At 45.6% G+C, this 24268-nt stretch overlaps 1 protein-coding gene and 1 long non-coding RNA gene across 10 annotated transcripts in view; one reads left to right on the forward strand and one right to left on the reverse strand.

Moving 5' to 3' along the window:
• Positions 1-7854, forward strand: part of SLC37A3 (solute carrier family 37 member 3) — a 69006-nt gene extending 61152 nt beyond the window's left edge. For 6 of the 7 annotated variants that reach the window (XM_031665099.1, XM_031665101.1, XM_009203968.3 and 3 more), the window contains one exon: positions 1565-3249. In XM_031665099.1, the coding sequence (XP_031520959.1) occupies positions 1565-1657 (93 nt within the window). In that variant the 3' untranslated portion in view covers positions 1658-3249. Of the gene's footprint in view, positions 1-1564; positions 3250-7779 lie in introns of those variants that run through there. The other variant, XM_031665100.1, reaches the window with a different exon arrangement.
• On the reverse strand, positions 4548-21407 carry LOC103883288. 3 transcript variants are annotated; one of them, XR_001901268.3, is made up of 5 exons: positions 21301-21407; positions 19958-20124; positions 10854-10989; positions 7669-7799; positions 4548-4725 (listed from the first exon to the last, which is right to left on the reverse strand). It is a non-coding gene; the product is annotated as an uncharacterized LOC103883288 (long non-coding RNA). The 3 variants fall into 3 exon arrangements; XR_002521207.2 differs by lacking the exon at positions 4548-4725 and adding an exon at positions 6965-7099; XR_002521206.2 differs by lacking the exon at positions 4548-4725 and adding an exon at positions 6965-7130.
• Between the last annotated feature and the right edge of the window lie 2861 nt (positions 21408-24268).

The following is a 24268-nucleotide window of genomic DNA, read 5'->3' on the forward strand; positions in this document are numbered from 1 at the left end:
AGGCTACAGTGTGGTGGCATGATCTCGGCTCACTGCAGCCTCTGCCTCCCGGGTCAAGCGATTCTCCCACCTCAGCCTCCCGAATAGCTGGGATTACAGGCACCTGCCACCACGCCCGGCTAATTTTTGTATTTTTAATAGAGACGGTGTTTCACCATATTGGCCAGGCTGGTCTTGAACTTCTGACGACCTCAGAGGATCCACCCGACTCGGCCTCCCAAAGTGCTGGGATTACAGGCATGAGCCACTGCGCCTGACCTCACATTCTTCTTTTTAAGGAAGAAAAAGGCTCTCAGTTTGCTCTTGACCTGAGTCTAATGAATATTGCCATTTATGACTTCAGAAAAACAAGAAGAGACTTATTTAAAGTATCACCAGCCCCTAATCAGTATACTCTTCTAGGCTACTCTCTATCTGCTGAATATAATTTAGGAATTCTGAAGTAAATTACAATGTACACCAAGCAACACTGAGTTAAAAGAGAAGCATTGCTGTAATTAACACTGTCATGTTTCCCGGTTCTAAAACGGTGATAGTTTCTTGAGGAAATATTTATGATGCCCTAGACAATCTTGGCTGGGATTCTCTGCTTTCTTGGAAATAGCCAATAAAGAGTAAGTCGTTGTTTATTTTTTTAACTTATTTTTTTGAGACAGGGTCTCATTCTGTCACCCAGGCTGGAGTGCAGTGGCACGATCACAGCTCACTACAGCCTTGACCTCCTGGGCTCAGGTGATCCCGGGCTCAGGTGGTCCTCCCACTTCAGCCTCCTGATTAGCTGGGACTGTAGGTGTGTGCCACCACGCCTTGGTAACTTTTTGAATTTTTCCTAGAGGGGGTTTCACCATGTTGCCCAGGCTGGTCTCAAACTCCTGAGGCTTTGTGCTTTTAAAATGTTGCTCTCTGTTATGAGCTGTGACATACTGAGGCACATTATTGGTGGGACAGTGCTCAAGACAGGTCTACCCGAGAGTGTGGAAGGCACCAGGGACGCATTCAGTATCCTGTCCTCAAATCCAGGGCACTGGGATTGAAGGCAGCCTCCACCACCCCTACTCCAGGCAGCTGTCCTCTTGCTGTGGTCAAGGATTCCCGGGATAGTCCAGCTCCAGGAATACCTTGGAGCTTTCATCTAATTCCCATCTAGCTTCCAAAGACTGGGCCATATAACTTGTGTTCCATTTCTGACATCCGTGCTAAGTAGAGGGAAGTATCTTGTGATGAACTTTCTGATGTGATCATACTAGGAATTGTAGTAGAAAGAAGACTTTGTTATAAGGATCATCATTTTAATCTGAGCCTCTGGTCTCAGTTCTCTGCTCTGCCTATGGCAAATTATGTGTATGTGGTGTTCTTTTTTTTGGCAACTGAAGTGTGATGTTAAGTATTTTGTAGTATTAGCCATACTTTTCAAAATCATTTTCTAATTCATTGACGATTAAACGTTACCTTTGTATGAAGTCAAAATGAATGTAATTGTACAAATCCATTGTTATGTTCAAAACATGACGCTCTAACAGAAGTAACTTGTTGTTGCATTTTTAATCCTATTTTCTCTTCACAGACAAGTTGTACAATTGTGTTTATCTCGCCATTAATAGTGAGGGAAATATTCTCTCTCATGCGAAGGAGACAGGCTCATATACTGAGGGAGTGACTGGTGCCTGCGAGACAGAAAGAACAACGTCAGCCACATCAGGACCGTTGGGGCTTCGAATCTGCCCTAATTTGGGTTTGTCTAGGAGCACCAGCCTGACCTTGGATTGTCAGGGCTCTCTCAACACTGCCAGCCACCTGAGATGCTGACCAGCGGTGAAGGCTGAGCAAGTTTTCTACACTACAGGAATTATTGTTGATGATTTTTGTTGTTTCATGAATGTGCCGAGTGACCTCTGACTCTGCCAGCATCTTTGTGTGGCCTGTTGAGGTTTAGCATTTTAACCTTAACTGTTGTTTTGGACTTGAACTTTCTCTAGCCTCAAAAATGGAGTGAATAGGAGGCAAAGCCACGCGTGGTTTGTGTTGGTGATGTGTTCCACAAATGGAAGAGATCATTGCATTTTGCTTTGGTAATGAGTTTATAGAGAGTGGCTCATCTTTGAAGCATCAAATCCTGATCAAATGCTCAAGCTGGACCGAGCTGCCAGCCTGCCTTGGACAAAGAATCCCTCTGTTCCCTGTGGTGGGAAAGATCACACTACATGCCCATTGAATGGCTCAGTCACTCTGTGTCTGATCCAAAAGTCATTCAGCCCTAGAAGCATGAATATCTTCAAATTATTGTCAGCTGTTCTCCTCCATCTTCATTCAAATTAATTTTGGCTCCTGGAAGTATTTAGTCTTCCTTTCAAGGACCATAAGGTACATCAGTTATCTCGAACATTCCGACGTGTAACTCGCAGCCGAAGCAACTCCACCCCAGATCTGTTGTCTGGGAACTTTAGGATCCTCTAGGAAGCTAATCTGCTTAGTCTATTTTTAGAGGATTGATCTCTGGCACAACCGGGTTCCTGGAGTTACCTCAGCTGAGGACTAGAATTAGAGAAAAGGGAAAGACCTTTTGTTCTAGTAAGTGTCAAGTACGGATGCTCTTTGACTTACGGTGGGGTTACGTCCCAGGAAACCCATTGGAAGTCAAATGCATCTAATACCCCGACCTACCGAACGCCACAGCTTAGCCTCGCCCACCCTAAATGTACTCAGAACACTTAGAATTGCCCACAGTTGGGTAGAATCATCTAACACAAACTCTGTTTTATAATCAAGTGTTGAATATATCATGTAATTTATTGAATACTGTACATTATGTCGAAATTGCAACCATTTCGCACCATTGTAAAGTCCAAAAATCAGAAACTGAGGACTGACTGTATGTGACATTGAATCACATGAGTGGATTACTAGGGCCTGAGGGGTGTCCGTTCTTTAGAAAAATGTAGAGTATATATCTTCAGGGCTGTGAATTCCATACTAGTTATCAATATTTTAAGATCATTCTGTGTATGTATATATTTTAAATTATACAAGCAAGCTAGGAGGAGAATGTGCAATTTTGAGGGACACCTAATTTGCATTGGGTTAGGGAATATTTTTCAACCTCTTGCTTTATACTCTGATATAAACTTGTGTTTATGAACTTGTTAATATTATTTAATCATGCAGACTTCCAATCATTGTATTGCTCATTTACTGACAAAAAGGGAAAATACGAAACACAGAAAGGGGAAATAAACTGACTTTTATAATGAACCTCCGTTTCGGTATTTAAATGTATATACCATGAGTGCTGAGATTTAGAATGTGATCAGTGCCCTAATGTTTCCTGATACTGAGCGTTCCCGGGTGAGCCCACGCTAACCCACAGCATTGCTGGGTCACTTGCTCCTTCACCCGAGGTGCTGGGGTGGCTTCATTTCCATCTGTTCTGTGAAAACTTGCCCTTTCCTACTGTGGAAGACTGTGCTCCGTTTGGATGAATTGCCCGGTTGTAAGTTAAGGGCCGTCTGTTTTCTCATTGAACCTCTTGACTGGCGTTTGGTTCAGAGTTTCCTTTCCAGCTGCACTGTGGGTGTGGTCTCATCTTTGTGTCCCCACGCCAGCCAGTGTTTTCTTACCCAGTTGAACCTTAGATTGGTGACTGTTTCCCTGACTTTTCTATGGCCCCCGAGCTGTATTGAAATAAAACCATTTTTTGATTTTTTTTGAGACAAGAGTCTCACTCTGTCACCCAGACTGGAGCGCAGTGGCACGATCATGGCTCACTGCAGCCTTGACCTCCTGGAGTCAAAAGTGATCCTCCTGCCTCAGCTCCCAAGGAGCTGGGACTAGCCTCCCAAGTAGCTGACCGTGCGCCACCATGCCCGGCTAATTATTTTTAGTCTTTTTATTTTCTGTAGAGATGAAGTCTCACTGTTTCCTGGCTGGTCTCGAACTCCTGGGCTGAAGCGATCCTCCCACCTTGGCCTCCCCAAGTGCTGGGATAATAGGCATGAGCCACTGGGCCCTGCCTAAAATGAAATTACAAATAAATGCTCAGCACTGGACAACATGAAATAAGGATATATTCCCTTATTCTAGTTCTGCCAATCTGCACAGGATTTAACTTTTTTTTTTTTTTTTTTGAGATGGAGTCTCACTCTGTTGCCCAGGCTGGAGTGCACTGGTGCAATCTCGGCTCACTACAACCTCCACCTCCCAGGTTCAAGCGATTCTCCTGCCTCAGCCTCCCAAGTAGCTGGGACTACAGGCGCACGCCACCATGCCCGGCTAATTTTTGTATCTTTAGTAGAGATGGGGCTTTGCCATGTTGGTCAGGCTGGTCTCTAACTCCTCAAGTGATCCACCTGCCTTGGCCTCCCAAATTGCTGGGATTACAGGCGTGAGCCACTGCGCCCAACCAGGATTTAACTTTAATGAACATCTAAGAGTTTGCTTTATTTTCTTAATATCTTCTCCCTCGAAAAGGGACGAGAAAGCCATAGTGAAAGCTAGTTTGAAAATGCATCCTTTCCTCACAGCCAGATCGCCAATGCTCACTAGGTTGAAATCAGATGCTGCGGTCTGCCTTTTCTTTTCAGAAGCTGTTTTTTTTTTCTTACAGTTTCAAAGGAGGAAATGTCTCTCGCTACTCTTGCTATTCCGTCCTTTCCTGGTTCCGAGGAACCAGAGTGCCACAGTCAGCATGCCTGCAGCAGTATTGGAGGAGCTGCTGTGCCTCATGATGTTCTGTGGGATGGAGAATGTACAATGCTGTCAGCCCTTTGCGCCCCTTTCCTTTTCCCTTTTTCCCTCCCGCTGCTCTTTTTTTTTTTCTTTTTTGAGACAGGGTCTTGCTCTGTCACCCAGGCTGGAGCGCAGTGGCCCACTCCGAGTAGCTAGGGCTACAGGTGCTCACCACCACACTCAGCTAATTTAAAAAAATTTTTTTTGTAGAGAAGGGATTTCGCTGTGTTTCCCAGGCTGGTGTCTTACACCTGGGCTCAAGTGATCTGCCCACCTCGGCATCCCAAAGTGCCTGGATTACTGGCATGAGCCACCGCACCCAACCCCCTTCTTCAAAACCTCTGGAAGTCCTCCTGCCTCCCAAATCAATACATGGTAAAGCCTTTTCTTTTCCCTACTGACTTTTCTGACTAATGCCCTAGTTTTCTTTTTGCAGCTAAACTATTTGAGTTAATAGACAGTATCTGCTGCCTTCCCGTCTATGCTACTCATTTCCTCCTCAACTAGGTAGCTGCCTATCTATTGGCCCAGGACGGTCCTGGTTTATGCCTGTCATTCACCGTAATTATCAATGGTACTTCCTTTCACTCTCTGAGTGTCCTAGTTTGGACCCCGTATCTCTAGCCTCTGGCCTCTCATCACCCTACAGCATTGAGGGTCACTGAATTTTGAGATTTTTTTGCCCCCTCATCCCGTATTTGTGCTTGACACCTGTAACCACTTCGTCTTTCCCAGGACTTTTTCTTCTTTGGCTTCTCTGGCATTTTAATTTATCGAATCTTCTTACCGACTATCCCTTTTCCTGGGTTCTCTCCTCTGTTCCCCCTGTGCTGGTTTCCCTGATGAGCTACTTTTGTAATCTACCAGTAACCCCGTCAAGTACTTATTGAACAAGAAGCCACTAAAGAGAGGAATGGCACCTGTTTGTTAATGACTATCTGGTGCATAGTTAAGAACAGCCGGTCTCAGGGGAGGGGACTGGACTCGACTTATATAATCCCAACCCCTTCTCCCCTCCCCACACAGACCACTCTGCCAGTTTGCTGCATTAATCATTTTCAGCTCTTTAGGTCATAAACCCTTTTGAGAAACTGAAAGCCACTTAATGTCTCCCAGATTGAAATGCTTATATGAAAAAATATTCGCAATTTTCTTATTGGGTGAGCATGGGCCAAAACTTGAAGCTCATCGTTGGACCACAAAGTTCGAAACCTTGGTCAAGAGAATCAAGTACCTGGGATTGAGATTCTGCAGAGTTCAGTTTCACTCACTTTCTGTACTGACCCTCCCATTACCTGTCTACACGAACCTTCTGCAGCGTCAGACCAGCTAGCTCGTTTACTCACTGCAAAGGGAAGTTGTGCATTCATATTCATACCTTCTTGTCTTGATTGACACCTCTCTTTAATACCGCTTTTTTGCTCCCAGCTTCGTGAATCTTAATTTTCCCTCAAGGCTTGGCCAAGCACCATCTCATCTGAGGAACCTTTCCCAACCAGCCATGCTAGCCCTTCCTTCTCTACCGTCTCTCCTTCCCTTGGTGGTAATGTCAGTGTTGCTTATTTGGTGCTTAGCTGTTTCTGTCTTCCCTATTTTTGTATCTAACTCCCCAAGGAGACGGCTGCTGTTTTTCTGCAGTGCCCAGCTCCTCGCATGGTTGGTGCAGAATAAATGTGGAGTGTGTTGGGAAGGGTGGGAGGAAGATTCGAGAGTGGAGTGTGGGCAGAGCAGGCCAGGGCAAAGTTCCTCCCTGACCCTGCATACTGCCCCGCCACCTGCTTTACACAGGACGCTGCACACCTGCAATTAATGGCCGCAGACTGTCGGCACTGCCCAGGTTCTCGGACTGCGTGGCTTTTGAGTGCAGTCTCCTCTCCTCTGGCTCTTGGCAGCCTCGCCAGCTCTCCCTGAGGGCTCAGTGGCAGCGAACAGTGAGCTCTTTTGCTCCAATACAAATCTCCATGTTATTCAAGCTGCTGTCTTTATTCCTGCTGTGTGTTTTTACTTGGCCTGTCCCTTCCAAGCATTCAAACTCTCTTCATCCCTCATAGTCCCCTTCGTTGCCCACCTCCATGAAGCTTTTCCTGATAACCCTACTAGTAATGCTATTTTCCTTCTGGAAACCTCTCTTGAAAGCCCTTATCCTTAGACCACACAGTCTGCCCCAGGCTGATTGGTTTTATTGCCTTATTTTGTTCTCTATTGTTTCTGGCTAAGTTGTCATTTCCTCAATTAAATTGTGAGAGTCACAGGAGTCAGCACCCGGCCCAGGACACAGCAGCCGTTTCATCACCACTGGCTAATGTTCCTTCCTACCTTGCTTCTTCTGTGCCTTTAGAGTCAATGTCATCTCCTTGTGCTTTTCCTTAGGCCATTTCTGGTGACATAAAGTTTGTTTCAGCTTATGTCTAAAATAAATCAAATTAAATGTGAAATACCGGCTGGGCATGATGGCTCATGCCTGTAAACCCAGCACTTTGGGAGTACGAGGCGGGTGGGTCACTTGAGGTTAGGAGTTCAAAACCAGCCTGGCCAATGTGATGAAACCCTGTTTCTACTAAAAATACAAAAATTTAGCTTGGTGTGGTGGTTGGCGCCTGTAATCCCAGCTACACAAGAGGCTGAGGCAGGAGAATCACTTCAACTCAGGAGGCGGAGGCTGCAGTGAGCCGAGATTACACCACTGCACTCCAGCCTGGGCAAAAGAGCAAGACTCCATCTCAAAAAAAAAAAAAAAAGTGAAATACTGATATTTACATATACATGATCATAGATAATACAAATCACTTCAGTGGTTTTATATTTGTGTGTGTGTGTGTGTGTGTGTGTGTGTGTGTGTGTGTGTTATATGCAACGTAACAATGATTTGTTACTATATGGCTTTTTGGAAGTAAGAACATATGCATGTTGCATAGTGAATCAAATAATACTCGAAAAGTTCTGTACCTGGACACCCAAGGTGTGGTCTTTCAGCCATTAGTGAAATAATGCTTCATAGGTGGATGCATCTTTAAAAACTGCTGTTCCATTCACCACTCTGTTTTCTCCCCTACACAGTCTGAGGTCCGCAGATGGTTCTGTAGTTTACATGTGAGAACCAAGATTCAGAGAGGGTAAGTGGCTTGCTGGGAGTCAAATCATCTAAATAACAGAACTAGGACTAAATTAAAACCCAGTTTTTAAAATTTAACTTCAGTGGCTTTTTTTTCTGCCATGCAGCCTCTCCTTAAATTGACTCTTCCCCTAGACTTACTTCCAAGGTGTAAATTGGGTGGCCAGTTCTCATCTTTCTCTAGGGCCAGGGTCCCAAGGGTGAGCAGAATTGTCAGACCTGCACCTTTGTGTGGAAACCACCTGCGCCCCGTTCCTGCTGTTGGGCTGTGGCCCCACAGGGATGCCCAGGCCACCCTCGCTGACTGGCCTTGCCCTGGGGTCTTAACCTCTCTTTAGGGGGTCTTCTGTACTAGATTTGCCTTTTTATTTATTTATATTTTAAGATGGAGTTTTTCTCTTGTCGCCCAGCCTGGAGGGCAGTGGCATGATCTCGGCTCACTGCAACCTCCACCTCCTGGGTTCAAGGGATCATGCTGCATCAGCCTCCTGAGTAGCTGGGAGGTGCCTGGCACCATGCCTGGCTAATTTTGTATTTTTAGTAGAGATGGGGTTTCACCATGTTGCCCATGCTGGTCTTGAACTCCTGACTTCAGGTGATCCACCCACCTTGGCCTCCTAAAGTGCTGGGATTACAGATGTGAGCCACCGCGTTCGGCCTAGGTTTGCCTTTTTAAACAGCACCTCTTTACTCTTTTTCCTGCACCTTCTGTTTGAGTCTAAGAGTTGCAGCATCCACTTCATAAACTGCTGCGCTGGTGTTTCTCCCCCATTCTGTGTCTGCACAGTCGGCGGAGGTGTGACTGTTTCATGGGCCTGGCTGACCCAGGTCTGCCTTGGGTCCCTGCTCGGGCACCCCTCTTTCTAACAAATGTTGAATTAACCTTGAATGAGATTGTTGCTTCTAAAATGCCATTGGTCAGCTTTTTACTGCTTGTTCTTGCCCTCTGTTGAAGGAATGTTTTTTTTCTTTTTGTCCTTTCAGGAATTAAATAAAAAGTAGCAAAATTGTTGGAAACTGTTTTCAGCCCCCTTTATCATTGTGGCACAGGAAGCTGTCATCTCAGAAATTCATCGGCAGAGAAACACAGATAAAAGGGCTACCCTGTTGGACAGGAATGTTCTTTTGGATTTAATGGGATAATTGTATTTAGGTAAAACCTTTCATCTGAGGACTTCAAAGGACTTTACCTTGTTTAGTAGTTATTATCACACCCTACAGAGTGACATTAGGGTACTACACTCCTAGATTTTTTTTTGCGTGTATGTGCATTTGTTTATTTATTTAGCATTGTGCTTGTTTTCTTAGGTTCACCATGGAAAGTCTCAGGAACCTAACAGCACTGCAGTTAATTTCCATTAAAAAATAGTACCTAACAAATAGCAGATGTAACTGGCCTCTGTGTCCTAGAATGAAGAATGAAGATGTTAATGGGGTTATAAAATAAAGAGCAACCATTCTGGAGCCAGGAAGGCGGGGCTGGGAGGGGCAAGAGTAGTGACCAAAGTACTGGCGGCAGAGAGCGCTCCTTCCCCACGTGCCCCTAGTGGGTTTTACTTTTATTGGTTCTACTCAGGGTCCGAAAAGAGATTATTCTGTGAACAAGCTCTTGGAGAGAGTGTAGAGCCACATAATCCTCCTTAACAGTCTCTTTTTTCTTTCTTTCTTTTTTTTTTTTTAAGACAAAATCTCGCTCTGTTGCCCAGGCTGGAGTGCAGTGGTGCAATCTCAGCTCATTGCAGCCTCTGCCTCCTGGGTTCAAGCGATTCTTGTGCCTCAGCCTCCAGAGTAGCTGGGATTACAGGCGTTTGCCACCATGCCCGGCTAATTTTTGTATTTTTAGTAGAGACAGGGTTTCACCATGTTACCCAGGCTGATCTCAAACTCCTGACCTCAGGTGATCCACCTACCTTGGTCTCCCCAAGTGCTCAGATTATAGGCGTGCACCACCGCACCTGACCAACAGATCTTTTGAGAAGCAAGCCTGTGTCATGACCGGAGGAAGGATCTCTAAGTAAGTTAAACTAAGGCCAACTCCCACCCCTACCCTCCCAGCCCCAGTCTCTGCAATCCGTGAGAGACCATTGGCACAGCCTCTGGGTAAAGGGGTTGGATCGGTGGTGGAGGGAAGAAGCTTTCAGAGAAAAGCCTGGCAAGAGTGGCCATGGGGTGCCCAGTGCTGTCCCCTTTGCTGTCCCCTTCCACGTGCATCTGGTCTTGAGCTGTGGCCCAGCCATGTCACTTTCTACTAGCTTCTTTAATGCTGCAGGGTCGTGGTGGTTGTGAGAGAAAAGATTTTTATACCATTGGTTATGTTTTCCTTCCCAAAGATGCAGTGCTTGCCCTGTGAAAACCGTTTCCCCATGGTGGGCCGTTCATACCCCTTGGCTCAGCAGGGGGAGACAAAGTCCCAGACACTGCCTACTGCACTTGTTTGACAGAAAGTCCTGCGCGCTCTTTATTTCAGTCTCACTTTATATCCATTTGTTTAGATGTCCTCCTGGCTAGTTAGTCTCTGTTTCCCCTCTGTGTAAGTCCTCAGTTCCCTCCCCTGGCCTCCTATTTCTGCTGGTAACCTCCCAGTTCCTTACACTGGAAGATGCAGAGGACCTGGAGATTGTCCACTGAGATGGTTCAGCCTCAAAATCCCTGGCTCAGCCTGTGCTAAAGTCTCAGATGATGTGGATCCTTAACTTCACTCGAAATCTCACTCCCTTAAATTAGCTTCTGTCTACCTTTTTGTTCAGTCTGTATGTCTCCAGACCTCTGAATTGGGGCAGTGGAGGGAAGAGAGACCATCAGTCACCCGCTTCGCCCCTTACAGCTGCCATCCCTCTACCACCAATACCGAACAGATTCTCTGAATGGACAGTCCACCTATGAAAACCACATTATTTTCCACCAACTCTTCCTCCTGTCATCTGGAATCCAGCTTTGAATTGAGTTTAGAGCTCAATCGGCTTCCTCCCTCCCCAGTGTGTGAATTTCTTTGTGTCATCTCTACCAGCTGGCCACTAACCTGTCCATAGAAACTGTCTCCTTTCAAGGACCAGAGCATGCTCTCCCGGGGAAGCCATTCTATTGTTGGAGAGCTCCGATGGTTAGAACGGTCTTTATCCTATTCACTGAGAATCTCATGATTTCTTCCATCGGTTCTAGAAGAAGCAACACAAATGTATATTTTCTCTTGAGATATGTAATATACAGGTTTTTTCCATATTTACGTTGAAGGGCTAACTCAATGTATTTGAAGACAACTTCCGTCTTTCCCTTTCAAAAGCTTTTTAGGGCCGGGTGCGGTGGCTCATGCCTGTAATCCCAGCACTTTGGGAGGCTGAGGTGGGCGGATTGCTTGAGGTCAGGAGTTTGAGACCAGCCTGACCAACATGGCAAAACCCCGTCTCTACTAAAAATACAAAAATGAGCTGGGCACGGTGGTGGGCGCCTGTAATCCCAGCTATTCGGGGAGTTGAGGCAGATGAATTGCTTGAACCTGGGAGGTGGAGGAGGAGGTTGCAGTGAGCCGAGATCGTGCCACTGCACTCCAGCCTGGGTGACAGAGTGAGACTCTCTCTCTCTCTCTCAAAACAAACAAAAAACACTTTTTCAAAATGTTATTGAAACACTTCCCCCGCTATTGCCTTCTGATCAAACCGGAGGTCCCAGTTCTTCCCTTTTGAAATTGTCGAGTACCTTCTCGTTCTTTGAATTCTACTCATCTTTCCCAACTTGGTTTCCTCTTTCCTCCTAATCCTCAATCCCAAGAAACTCTCTAGGCAAAATTCTTTCATTTTCTGTGTTCCAGAGATTCTTGTTCATACTCGAACTTGTCTTCACCAGTCTACAAAACTCTAGAAAGGTCTACATTCTAATCATTAAAAAAAAAAATCTCGGCCAGGCGCGGTGGCCCAAGCCTGTAATTCCAGCACTTTGGGAGGCCGAGACGGGTGGATCATGAGGTTAGGAGATCAAGACCATCCTGGCGAACACGGTGAAACCCCATCTCTACTAAAAAATACAAAAAATTAGCCGGGCAAGGTGCCGGGCGAGGTGGCGGGCGCCTGTAGTCCCAACTACTCGGAGGCTGAGGCAGGAGAATGGCGTGAACCCGGGAGGTGGAGCTTGCAGTGAGCTGAGATCCGGCCACTGCACTCCAGCCTGGGTGACAGAGCAAGACTCTGTCTCAAAAAAAAAAAAAAAAAAATCTCCTAGTACAGTGCCTGGTAAACAGGAGGTAGAACATTACTTAATGTTTAATTTTCTCTGTTCTTGCTCTAGTACTTCCTTAGAAAGTTCACTTTTTAATATTTTTAAAAATCTACAAATGACTACTAAATATTTAGCCCTAGCCTCAATTTGTTACTCATTTTCCAGTCTTAGGTTCCCTGGAGATCACTGGATATCCCAATTTAATATAGCTAGTTTCCTCCAGTCCCTGCAAACCTGCCGCCCATATAACATTCCTAGTGGTTTTTGTTCAGTAAGCTCCTTGAAACGATTTTGAAGAACCTTAGGAATCGAGCCATGTCTGGATTCTCATTCATGAAGTTGTTCTGATTCCCAGACCATGGGCCGCAACTGGGCCGTGATTCTCACGCTTTCTGGTTTCTCTTTAACTGTCGGGGGCAGCCCAGTCTTTCAATTCCCCCGAGCTCTCAGCCACAGGGATCATTTTTGGCACATCTTTCTCTTTCCATGTAGTCAGCCTCCTCCAGGAGGAAAAGTCAGCCTCCTCCTCAGTTTTCCAATTCATCTTTCATTTTTATTTCTGAGCCACCATCCTGTGCCTGGGTGACTGGCAACAGCTTCACCGCTGGTGCGTCTGCTCCCAGCCTTGCCTCGCTTCACTCTGCCCTGTGCTCAACTCTTAGAATAGTCTTGCTAAGGGGACTTTTGCGGTGTTATTCCGCTGCTTAGACGTCAAGAGTGACTCTTCCTTGCTGGATTAAGTGTGAGATCTTGCACGAATCCTCATCTCTAGCTACAAAATCTGAGACAGACCAGAGACCTGTTAGGACGCAGAGGCTGCACTCTTCTTCTATGGATGTACTGTTTGTAATTAATAGTATTGACCAACTCTCTTCTTTTGTCTTTTTTTTAAACAACTTTATTGAGATATAATTTATACATGCCATATAAGTCATCCATTTAAAGTGCACAAAGGTTTTGGGGACATTCACAGAGCTGTGCAACCATTACCACGATCAATTGTAGAACATTTTCATCATCCCCCCAAGAAACTCCATACCCATTAGCACTCACTCTCCATTTTCTCCAGGCCCCTAACCCCTGGCATCCATCACACTTTCGTCTCTATAGATTTCAGACATTTCTTCTAAATGGAATTGAACAGCATGTGGCCTTTTGTGACTAGCTTCTTTCACATAGCGTCATCATTTCAAGGTTCATCTATGTTGAAGCCTATATCAGTATTTCATTTCTTTTTATTGCATAAAAGATTTCCATTGTATGGATATACCACATTTTGAGTATCCAGTCATCAGTTGATGGACATGGGGTTGTCTGTCTTCATTTTATGTAATTCACATACACGAAACTCCACCTCTTTACAATGTAAAATTCATTTTTTTTTTTTTTTTTTTTTAGTTTATTCACAGAGTTGTGTGACCATCTCCACACCTAACTTTAGGACATTTTCATTACCCCAAAAAGGAACCCTCCACCCATTAGCAGTCCACTCCACTCTCCCCACTCCCCTGCTTCTGGCAAATGCTGCTTTCCATTTTGTGTGGTTGGATTTTCCTCCTCTAGACATGGCATATGAATGGAAGGATGCAATATGGGGCCTTTTGTGACAGGTTTCTTCTACTTACATAATGTTTTCAAGGTGATTCTGTGTTTTCTTAGATTCTGTATTTGTCTATTTGGCATTCATTCATCACGGCCCTACTGGATTAACTCTATTTTCTTATTTTCTACAATCTTGATGTCTTGTTATTCATGGCCTGGCTGACTGGGAGACACTGCCCCTCCCAGAGTGAGCCATTTCTTAGAGATCACCAAGGCCTGGCCCAGGAGAACACCTTTCATTTGCAAACGAATCAGCCGTCTTCTTTATCCAACTCTCACACCAAGCTAATATTCCCCCGCCCTCAATCAACCCAGCGACAGGCACCAGGCAACTAGCTGACAGCCCCTATGCTCTAAAGCCTGGCAAAATTATTTACGTCCTCAACTGTTTAACCCTAACCTGTCTTGCCTTTCCTGCAGAAGACACAATAAAGTCTCTGGCCCTGGCTTTTCGCTTACCCTTCTGCCTCCTGCCCAAGATCGGTGCTTCCCCATGTGGACCTACATGGCCTGGCATCTCCTCCTGTCAGGAGCTGTAGGTCATAAAAGCCTTCTTTCAGTGGCATGGACCTCTGTGTAGTCACTTGGTTACCTCCATAAATTAAACTCTTGTGGGTACAATTGAGCCAAATGTTCGTTTAGGTTGTAGCATGTATCAGTTTTTCATTACTTTTTTTTGAGATAGAGTCTCGCTCTATCACCCAGGCTGGAGTGCAGTGGCGCGATCTCTGCTCACTGCAACCTCTGCCTCCCGGATTCAAGCGATTCTCCCACCTCAGCCTCCTGAGTAGCTAGAGCTACAGGCACGCACCCATCAACGCCTGGCTAATTTTTGTGTTTTTAATAGAGACAGGGTTTCACTACGTTGGGCAGGCTGGTCTTGAACTCCTGACCTCAGGTGATCCGCCCACCTTGGCCTCTCCCAAAGTGCTGGGATTACAGGTACGAGCCACCGCGCCCGGCCTCTTCATTCATTTTTATGGCTGGATGGATAATATTGCGTTGTGTGGATATGCCACATTTTGTTCATTCATTCATCAGTTGATGGATATTTGTGTTCCCCTTTTTGGCTATTTTGAATACTGCTTCTATGAGCATTCATGTACAAGTTTTGGTGTGAACATATGTTTTAAATTCTCTTGGGTAAATACCTAGTTGTAGAATTGCTGCATCGTTTGGTAATTCTATGTTTAACATTTTGAGGAACCATCAAACTGTTTTCCAAAGTGGCTGCATCATTTTACAATCCCATCGGCAGTCTGTGAAGCTTCCAAGTTCTCTGTGTTTTCACTGACACTTGTTGTTGCCTGTCTTTTAATAATCCTAACAGATTTGAAGTGGCGTGTTATTGTGGTTTTGATTTGCAATTCTCTAATGAATAACGATGTTGAGCATCTTTTCATGTGCTTATTGGCCATTTGAATATCTTTTTGGTGGAATATCTTCTTTGCTCTTTTTTTTTTTTGAGGCAGACACTCACTCTGTCACCCAGGCTGGAGTGCAGTGGTGTGATCTTGGCTCACTGCAACCTCTGCCTCCCAGGTTCAAATGATTCTTGTGCCTCAGCCTCTGGAGTAGCTGGGATTACAGGCGCTGCAAACACGCTTGGCTAATTTTTTTTTTTTTTAAGTAGAGATGGGGTTTCACTATGTTGGCCAGGCTGGACTCAAACTCCTGACCTCAGGTGATCTGCCCGCCTTGGCCTCCCAAAGTGCTGGGATTACAGGCATGAGCCACCATACCTGGCCATCTTTTTTTATTTTTTAATTAGATTATTTGTCCTTTTATTGTTGAGTTGTAAGAGTTCTTTATGTATTAATGTTTTGGATATAAGTCCCTCATCAGATGTCGGGTTTGCAAAATTTTCTTCCATTCTGTGGGATGTCTTTTCACTTTCTTACTGGTGTCCTTTGAAACACACAAAAAAATAATATTGATGAAGTCCAATTTATTTTTCCTTTTGTCACTTTTGGGTTTGGTGTCATATATAAGATATCTTGGCCTAATCCAGGGTTACGAAGATTTATTCCTATGTTTCCTTCTAAGAGTTTCATAGTTCTAGCCCTTACTTTTAGGTGTATGATCCATTTTGTGTTATTTTTTGCAGATTGTATGAAGTAGGAGGCTCATTCATTTTTTTTTTTACATGTGAATATCCAGTTACCCAGCATCATTTGTTGAAAAGATTATTTTCACCTCCATTGAAATGTTTTGGCATCTTTGTTTAATATCAGTTGACCATGAATGTAAGGGTTTATTTCGGGACTCTCAATTTTTATCAGATTGATCTATATGTCTATCTTTATGTCAATACCATTCTGTCTTATCTTAATAACTATAGCTTTGTAGTAAGTTTTTTTTCTTTTTCTTTTTCTTTTTTTTTTTTTTTTTTTGAGACAGGGTCTTGCTGCCCAGGCTGGAGTGCAGTGGTGCAATGCTGGCTCATTGCAACTTTTGCCTCCCGGGTTCAAGTGATTTTTCTGCCTCAGCCTCAGCCTCCCGAGTAGCTGGGATTATAGGCGTCCACCACCACACCTGGCTAAGTTTGAATTTTTGTATTTTTTCAGTAGAGATGAGGTTTCACCATGTTGGCCAGGATGGTCTCTACCTCGACCTCAAATGATCCACCCGCCTCGGCCTCTCAAAGTGCTGGGATTACAGGCATGAGTCATCATGCCTCGCCTGTAGTAAATTTTGAAATCAGCCAGTGTGAGTTCTCTAACTTTGTTCTTAATTTTCAAAATTGCTTTGGTGAGTCTGAGTCCCTTGCATTTCCATATGAATTTTAGAATTAGCTTGTCAATTCCTATAAAACAAGACAGCTGGGATTTTGATAGGGGTTATGTTGAGTCTGTAGATCAATTTGAGGAGTATTGTCATCTTAACAATATTAAACCTATCAATCCATGAATATGGGATGCCTTTTTATTTATTTATGCCTTTAATTTATTTCAGTGATGTTTTGTAGTTTTTGGTGCACAAGTCTTGTTACTTCTTTTGTTAAATCTATTTTGTATTTTTTTTCTCTTTCTTTCTTTTTTTTTTTTGAGACAGAGTTCACTCCCGTTGCCCAGGCTGGAGTGCAATGGTGTGATCTTGGCTCACTGCAAACTCTGCCTCCCGGGTTCAAGTGATTCTCCTGCCTCAGCCTCCTGAGTAGCTGGGATTACAGGCGCCCACCACCATGCCAATCTAATTTTTGTATTTTTAGTAGAGATGGGGTTTCACCATGTTGGCCAGGCTGGTCTCAAACTCATGACCTTAGGTGATCCACCCGCCTCGACCTCCCAAAGTCCTGGGATTATAGGCATGAGCCACTGCGCCCAGCCATTTTTTTCTTTTTAATTTTATTGTAAGTGGAATTATTTTCTTACCTTTATTTTGGGTTGTTCAACACTAGTATATAGAGCTATACAATTGAGTTTTATACATTGATCTTGTATCCTGCAACCTTGCTGAACTCGTTTATTTGTTCTAATAATTCTGTGGATTCCTTAGGATGTTTTTATATATAGGATCGTGCCATCTGGGAACAGAGATAGTTTAACTTCTTTTTCAATCTGGGTGCCTTATTTTTTTCTTGCCCAATTTCCCTGGTTAGAATCTTCAGTACAGTGTTGTATAGAAGTGATAAGAGCAGACATCCTTGTCTCGCTCCTGATTTTAGGAGGAAAGTATCTCGTCTTTCACTGTTAAGTATGATGTTAACTGTGAGTGTTTTGTGGATGGCCTCTTGCCTTCTTGTCGTCTTGCACCGTCCTGTTTCTGTTTCTACTCTGTTTAGTGGAAAGAATGTGAACCTCAGAATCAGACTTGGATTTGAATTGATTAGTTCGTTAATTTCACCAGAAAATACTGAGTGTTAGAGAGAGTGAGATTACATTGGATTTAGTCATATAGATTAAGCTGTAGTGGTAAGAGCTGTGATGGGGGTATGGCCAAGGCAGTGAAGGGTACAGAAAACCGGCCCCTGGGAAGGTTTGGACACCTCGAGGATACGATGCCTGAATTGCTCTTAAAAAACAGTAGGAGATAGTCTTGAAAAACAGGGAGCACCTGCAGTGATGGGAAGGTAGCTGTATTCTGTGAGCCACAGATAGGTCTGTGAGGGCAGAGTATGGGGTGCCTGCAAGTGAGTGGTTGAGGTGATCCCAGAGAGTGAGCAGAGCCACCTCACCAAGGCCCTTGCTAGCTTCTGAAGGTGTTGTGAGAGCTGGATTTGTGTGTTGGAACCCTTGGTGGTAGAGGAGATGGAGTGGTAATGGGTGAGACCATGAAGAGAGCGACCTGGAGAGAGGAAGCTATGGCCTAAGCAGGGGACACCTGAGGACCTAAAGGAAGGCTCTAAAGTAAGGCTGGAAGAAGGGAATTGAGTCAAGAAAGATTAGAAGGTAGTAATAACAAGGTGTGTCGCAGTTGACTAAGAGGTGAGGGAGATGGATTTGCAGAGAATAACTCTTGGATTTCTGGTGTGGAATTTGGGTTGTTTGATGGAATAGACTAGATTCAGTTTTCTCATCTGTAAAATGGAAAAAATACTTTGCAGATAACATAGTAAAATCTCTTAGCACAAGCATATGGTTGTGACTCAATAAATGCTCGTTCTTTTTGCTTTCCCCCATTTTGTTTCTGTTTCTTCCATTCTCTCAATGTAGGTCTTTGTTTGGTCAGTTCTGCCTTTGGAATGCTTTTCTTTGCTGTGTCCACTGTGACTGCCGCATGGGTGACTCCTGGATCCCTCTGTCCAGCCCTGATCACACTTGCATGCATTTTCGACTGTGTTCTGGTCATCTCCATGGCCTCTCACCCTCACAAGGGAGAACCACCCCCAAATTGTTTTCTCCTCTTGAGGTCCATATGCCTGTTGATGGCACTGTCATCTTCTCAGTCGATTCGGCTACAAATCATTTTCTCTAGTTGAAAAAACACATCTACCTCTAGTGGTTTTGAGTATTTCAGAATCATTTTGATGTCTTTCTCTTCCTCTTTCATCTCTTCACATTTGGTGAATATTTGGCCTCTGTTTAATTACCTCCATAACATTATACACACAAGTTTCTTTTTCTATCTCATTGTTACTTCCCTCATCAGGCCTTTATTAGTTCCCATCTGAACTATGATACTGGTTCCCTGGCTTCCCTTCCTTTCAAGTCATCTTGCCACAACTGCCAGACCAAGCTTCTGGAAGCTCTGATTGGATCACCCCTGTCGCCTTGTGGGTTCTCCAGACCCACTGGATCAAGCCCAAGCTCCTAAGCCTGTCATTTAAAGCACTGCATGTCTAAACCCCGCATACCACTCTGATTTTATCTCCCCACATCCTTGTGGAAGAATGAGGCAGTTATCTGCACCTTTAATATCATCTCTGTGTCTTCCCTGGTGGAAATTGTGCTTATTCTTCAAGGCACAGTTTGTGAATCCTGCCTAACTTTCATCAAACCAGGTAATTCTTTTTCATATCACATAGGACTCTGTGCTTATTTATTTTATTTTGTTTTTTTGAGACAGAGTCTCACTCTATCACCCAGGCTGGAGTGCAACAGCATGATCTTGGCTCACTGCAACCTCTGCCTCCCGGGTTCAAGTGATTCTCCTGCCTCAGCCTCCACAGTAGCTGGGACTACAGGTACACGCCACCGTGCCCAGCTAATTTTCATATTTTTAGTAGAGATGGGGTTTCGCCATGTTGGCCGGGCTGATCTCGAACTCCTGGCCTCAAGTGTTCCTCCTTCCTTGGCCTCCCAAAATGCTGGGATTACAGGCATAAGCCACCGCACCTGGCGGTGCTTATTTAAAATGATCTGTGTACACTTCTTATCTCTCCTACTAGATTTAATCTCCTTGAGGTGCCTCCATCTGTGTAACCCTCAAAATGCCTTCTTCATATTCAGTATATGTTTGTGAATGGAAGGTATACATTCCTCATCTTCCTGAAGCATACAGGCATGACCTCTGCTTTTCCAAATCCCCATTCCCAAGGGTCTGTGACACAAGACAGTGAGAAGGTGAAGGACAGCTGACTTTCCCCTGTGGGACCTCTTGCAATTTAATACACAGGAGCGTAAGGATGTTACACAGGCAGGTTCTTATTTAAATTCCTGGTAGCTGAGCCCAGCAGCCTGTGGTGGGTTTGATTTAGTCTGTACAGCACTTAACTCTTTCTATGGATGAAAGATGAAAGTGGATGAAAGTTCTCACGGACGTATGGGAACCAGATAGATTGAGAAATTAACTCATGTGTGGTGCAATTATACAGAGCTCTGGGTACCAGTCTGATTTTTCCTTACAGAATCTAGAACTTAACTGACATACTTCTTGGGTACTTTCAGACACACAGCCAAACACGTAGCCAGGTGATTCATTTGGTAAATTCCGTAAGGTCTGCCCTGCCCTGGAACGGCTTCTCAGCAAGGCTGTCTCAGCTAGGCTGGGAAGGAGGTGGCTTTCAGTTCCGGTTTCCAATCAGTGACTAACAAGAACTGGTTAAGAAGCAGGAAGAATAGAAAGAGTTAGATGGTTTCTGTGTTGGGCTAAAAAAAAAACCCTCTCAGATACCCGGTTCCTACAATGCATGTCTCCTGGCAGCCAGACAAGGAAGGAGAGAAACTGTGAAGGGTGCCAGGGTGCCAACAAGAGCACTCGTGTTCTTGGCAGAGCTCAGAATAGCGTTCGCAGCTCTCAGTGATTCATCATCCGCAGGCCTGCCCACCCGTGATCTGAGTGACTGAGGACGGGGTGAGTCAGGCAGCTCCCTCTCCGCATCACCCTTCCTCCATGGATCGGTTCTGTGCCCTCCTTGGGCCCTACGGGCTGCCAAGCAGAGGGGAGGCCGATGTTTCAGGGGATGCTGCCAGTGAGGAGAGGGTGCCTGCTCTGGGTCTGTGCCAGGGTGAAGCCTTCATGGCTTCTGGAAGGGCTCCCGGCTCCCCTCTGCATTAAGCCCTAAGCACGTTTAGAGAAGAGGGGAATCTGCATTGCCAGTTTTGGGACGGGTCTGATGGCGGGGCCTGCTTAGCCCTAGCGAGCTACTCAGTGCCCCTGCACTGATCTAGATACCACCCCTCATCATCGTGTCTGCCCCTCTTAAATCTAATCTGCATTCTGTTCTCTTTCTTTCTCCCACTCTTTTCTGTTTATTCTTTTCTTTCTTCCCTTGCTCAGCAAGAATGATATTTATTTAAGACATCACAGCTGTTAAATGTTTGCCTCTGGGGATAATTTTTCGGCCAGGTGCCCCCGTGCCTCTTGGCTGGTCCACACCGATTGCTGGCCATGACGGGAGGGGGTGGCCAGCTGCCCTCAGCACTGAACTCCCTAAGTGTAGGTCCAGGCCCGGGGCTCATCACAGCTACCCTGCTTTGACCCGCAACACAATCACGGGTTGAGAAACCATCCTAGTGCCATAATAGGCTTAGAAAGGGATCATTCTTCATCTGGTCAGCCAGAGCCAGGCCACAGGCTGCGTGGTTTCCCTCAGCGAGGCTCTCGCTGGGTGTCCCACTTTACTTCTGCAGCGAAAAAGCCGTCTTACCTCTTTTGCCACTTTCACAAAACATTCTCTTGGATCCACTCAAGTGAAAGCTGTGAAGTGTCCTCGTTCCTCCCTCACAGAGGGAGCTCCTAGCCTTGCAGCCCTGCGTGTGTCTGTCACTTACCAGCAGCGTGCCAGGACACTGCAGACATCCAGGTTAGGGGACTTGTCTAGGAAGCCATGGCTCTGTGTGGGTGAGGATGGCAATGTACTGCTTCAGAGTGTTCCTGTTTTCCCTTCCCTGTTTCTGCAGAGCACACATGCTGCGGGGAGAATGCAGCTTTAGTAACAAAACATCCAAATATACTTATTTCCAAAAAGAGCATCGTAAGATGAAGAGTGGGGTGCTGTGTGGATGATGTCCTGCGTGAGGATAGAACACAGGAGGAGGCTGAGTGGGAATAATGTTTTGCTTTTTGTCCAGGAGTCAAAACTTACAATGAATACGACCGGGTCTCCAGATCACAGTGAATTCCAAACCCTGGTAGACGACCCACTTATTTCAAACGTGTTATGTAACATTGTAAAGCACAAGGGATAGGTAAAATACACAGCCCTGGGACAATTCGGGGCACTTAGATGTGAAATGTTTGGAGATCGCTTTCATTTTTCTCATCAGACCCATCCCATGAAATGGGTAGGACAGAGTCTTCACCCCATTGAGAAGCAAGGACGCTGAGGCACAGTGAGATTGTCATTCAGCATCGATTCCAAAGGCTACAGACTTGGTTAGCACAGTCGGGCTTAGCGCCCTGATCTGTGTTTGATTTCTATCACACTGCTCTTTTTTCAGTAAACCTCTTTCATGTAAAAGATGAAACCAACACACCACTAATAGGACCTGTGCTCTGGGCTGTTTAATGAAAGTCCGAATGAGTTTTACTGAATTTACATGCCCTTCCCTAGAACTCCGTATATTCCATTTGGAATTTGAACGAAGTCCTAGGAGCAGGCTCCCTCTCTGCAATTGCTCAGGAATCAATTCCTCTGGCGCTGCCCACAGCTTTCCAGACCCATTCCCGCCAGCATCTGCTGGACTTCCTCTTGACCCTATCACTTCCTGTCAAATTGTCTCTTCTTCCCACGTCTCCCTGACTATGGGTCAGGAAAAGGGAATGCCGTGCCCTGTGCTCCCTTGACATGCTGCCCTTCATGCCACATAGTATGGAACACCTGCCACGTGTAAGGTTCTTTGCTAGACCTGAAGATACAAAGGGAAGGCATAGCTGGGGCCACACCACCCTGGATGTGCCCGACTCAGAAGCCAGCCAGGGTCGGGCCTGATTAGTACTTAGATGGGAAAAGGCATAGGTCCTGCCCCTGAGGACCTAGAGTTTAGTGTCGGAAACAAATTGGATTCCATCACCATCATTCAACTCCCCCTCTTCTCTTGTAAGTCCTGAACTGTGATTCTATCTCCTCATTGTGCCTTCTATCTGCCGACTTCTGGGAATCACTCCCTCCTCTTGTAGTGAGTTGAGCATCGACTGATAGGCTCCCACCCTCTTCACTGCCATCTCTGTATTGAGGAATTGCACAGCCATGTTCAATTCTTAGCGAGGGTGCCTCCCTCTGTAGGATGCAGTCACCCACAGGGCAGTGAGGCTAACTGGACTTCATAATTACATGAGGCTGTGCCTCCTTCAACCTTTCAGCTCAAAATCCCTCAAAATCTCCATCTCTCATCCTCCCAGTCACCCTTCTCTCCATGGCTGGCCATTTCAAAGATGTGCCTTACGTGTTTGTGTGTGTGTGTGTGTGTGTGTGTGTGTGTGTTTTGAGACGGAGTTTTGCTCTTGTTGCCTAGGCTGGAGTGCAATGGCAAGATCTCGGCTCACTGCAACCTCCGCCTCCCGGGTTCAAGTGATTCTCCTGCCTCAGCCTCCCGAGTAGCTGGGAAAACAGGCATGCGCCACCATGCCAGGCTAATTTTGTATTTTTTTTTTTTTTAGTAGATATGGGGTTTCTCAGTGTTGGTCAGGCTGGTCTGGAACTCCCAACCTCAGGGGATCTGCCTGCCTTGACCTCCCAAAGTGCTGGGATACACCAGGCGTGAACCACCGCGCCTGGCCATGCCTTATGTTAATACTAATGTATGGTATATTTAAGAAATGCTAAGAGAATACATCTTATGTGTTCTCACTTCAAGAAATGGTAAGCATTGGAGGTGATGGAAATGTTCATGGGATTGATTTAATCATTTCACAACATGTATATATCTCTCAAAACATTACATTATACCCATAAATAATTGTCAGTTTTAAAAAGTATATTCTGGGGGGAAAACACTTTGAATTTTAACAAACAAACAAAAACCCCACAAGAACGTGCCTTCTGATGGAGAATCTCTCCCTTCTGGTGTTTTCTTACACTGCTCCTAGGCCTGCTTGGCCACTGCGCCCCATGCTGTATGCCTTTCCCACTCTCCCTTTAGTGTGCGAAGCAGGGACAACCACGTCGCTCGTGGGGCTGCTCTGGGCGTGTGCTCTCCAGCCTCAGCTGGGCCCCGTGACACTCAGCAGCCACTGAATTCTTCCTCTGTGACATGCCACTGTTGAGCCACCAGAGCCACTCCTGGTCCCCTCCTTCAAAGCAGATGACTTAGTTTACTATCTTTCTGGGCAAGTATGGAGCCATCTTCCTTCCTTGCCCTAGAGACTCTGCTCTTTGCTCTCTCCCACCCTCCCCTCACTTATGTCTGCGCCATCCTCACCTTGCCGGGTCTCTCAGCTCCGCTCCCTCCGGTCCCTCCTGCTCAGTGGTCCCTCTGCATCCTCTCTCATCTCCAGTCCTCCCCAAGTCTCTCTCTGTTGCCCAGGCTGGAGTGCAGTGGTGCTATCTCAGCTCACTGCAACCTCCACCTCCCAGGTTCAAGCAGTTCTCCTGCCTCAGCCTCCCGAGTAACTGGGATTACAGGCACCCGCCACCTTGCCAGGCTAATTTTTGTATTTTTAGTAGAGACGGGGTTTCACCACGTTGGCCAGGCTGGTCTTGAACTCCTGACCTCAAGTGCTCTACCTACCTCAGCCTCCCATAGTGCTGGGATTACAGGGGTGAGCCACTGCACCCAGCCCCTGCCATTTCTTTCTGCT

The sequence above is a fragment of the Papio anubis genome, chromosome 4 (assembly GCF_008728515.1).
Source record: "Papio anubis isolate 15944 chromosome 4, Panubis1.0, whole genome shotgun sequence".
Classification (NCBI taxonomy): Eukaryota; Metazoa; Chordata; class Mammalia; order Primates; family Cercopithecidae; genus Papio; species Papio anubis.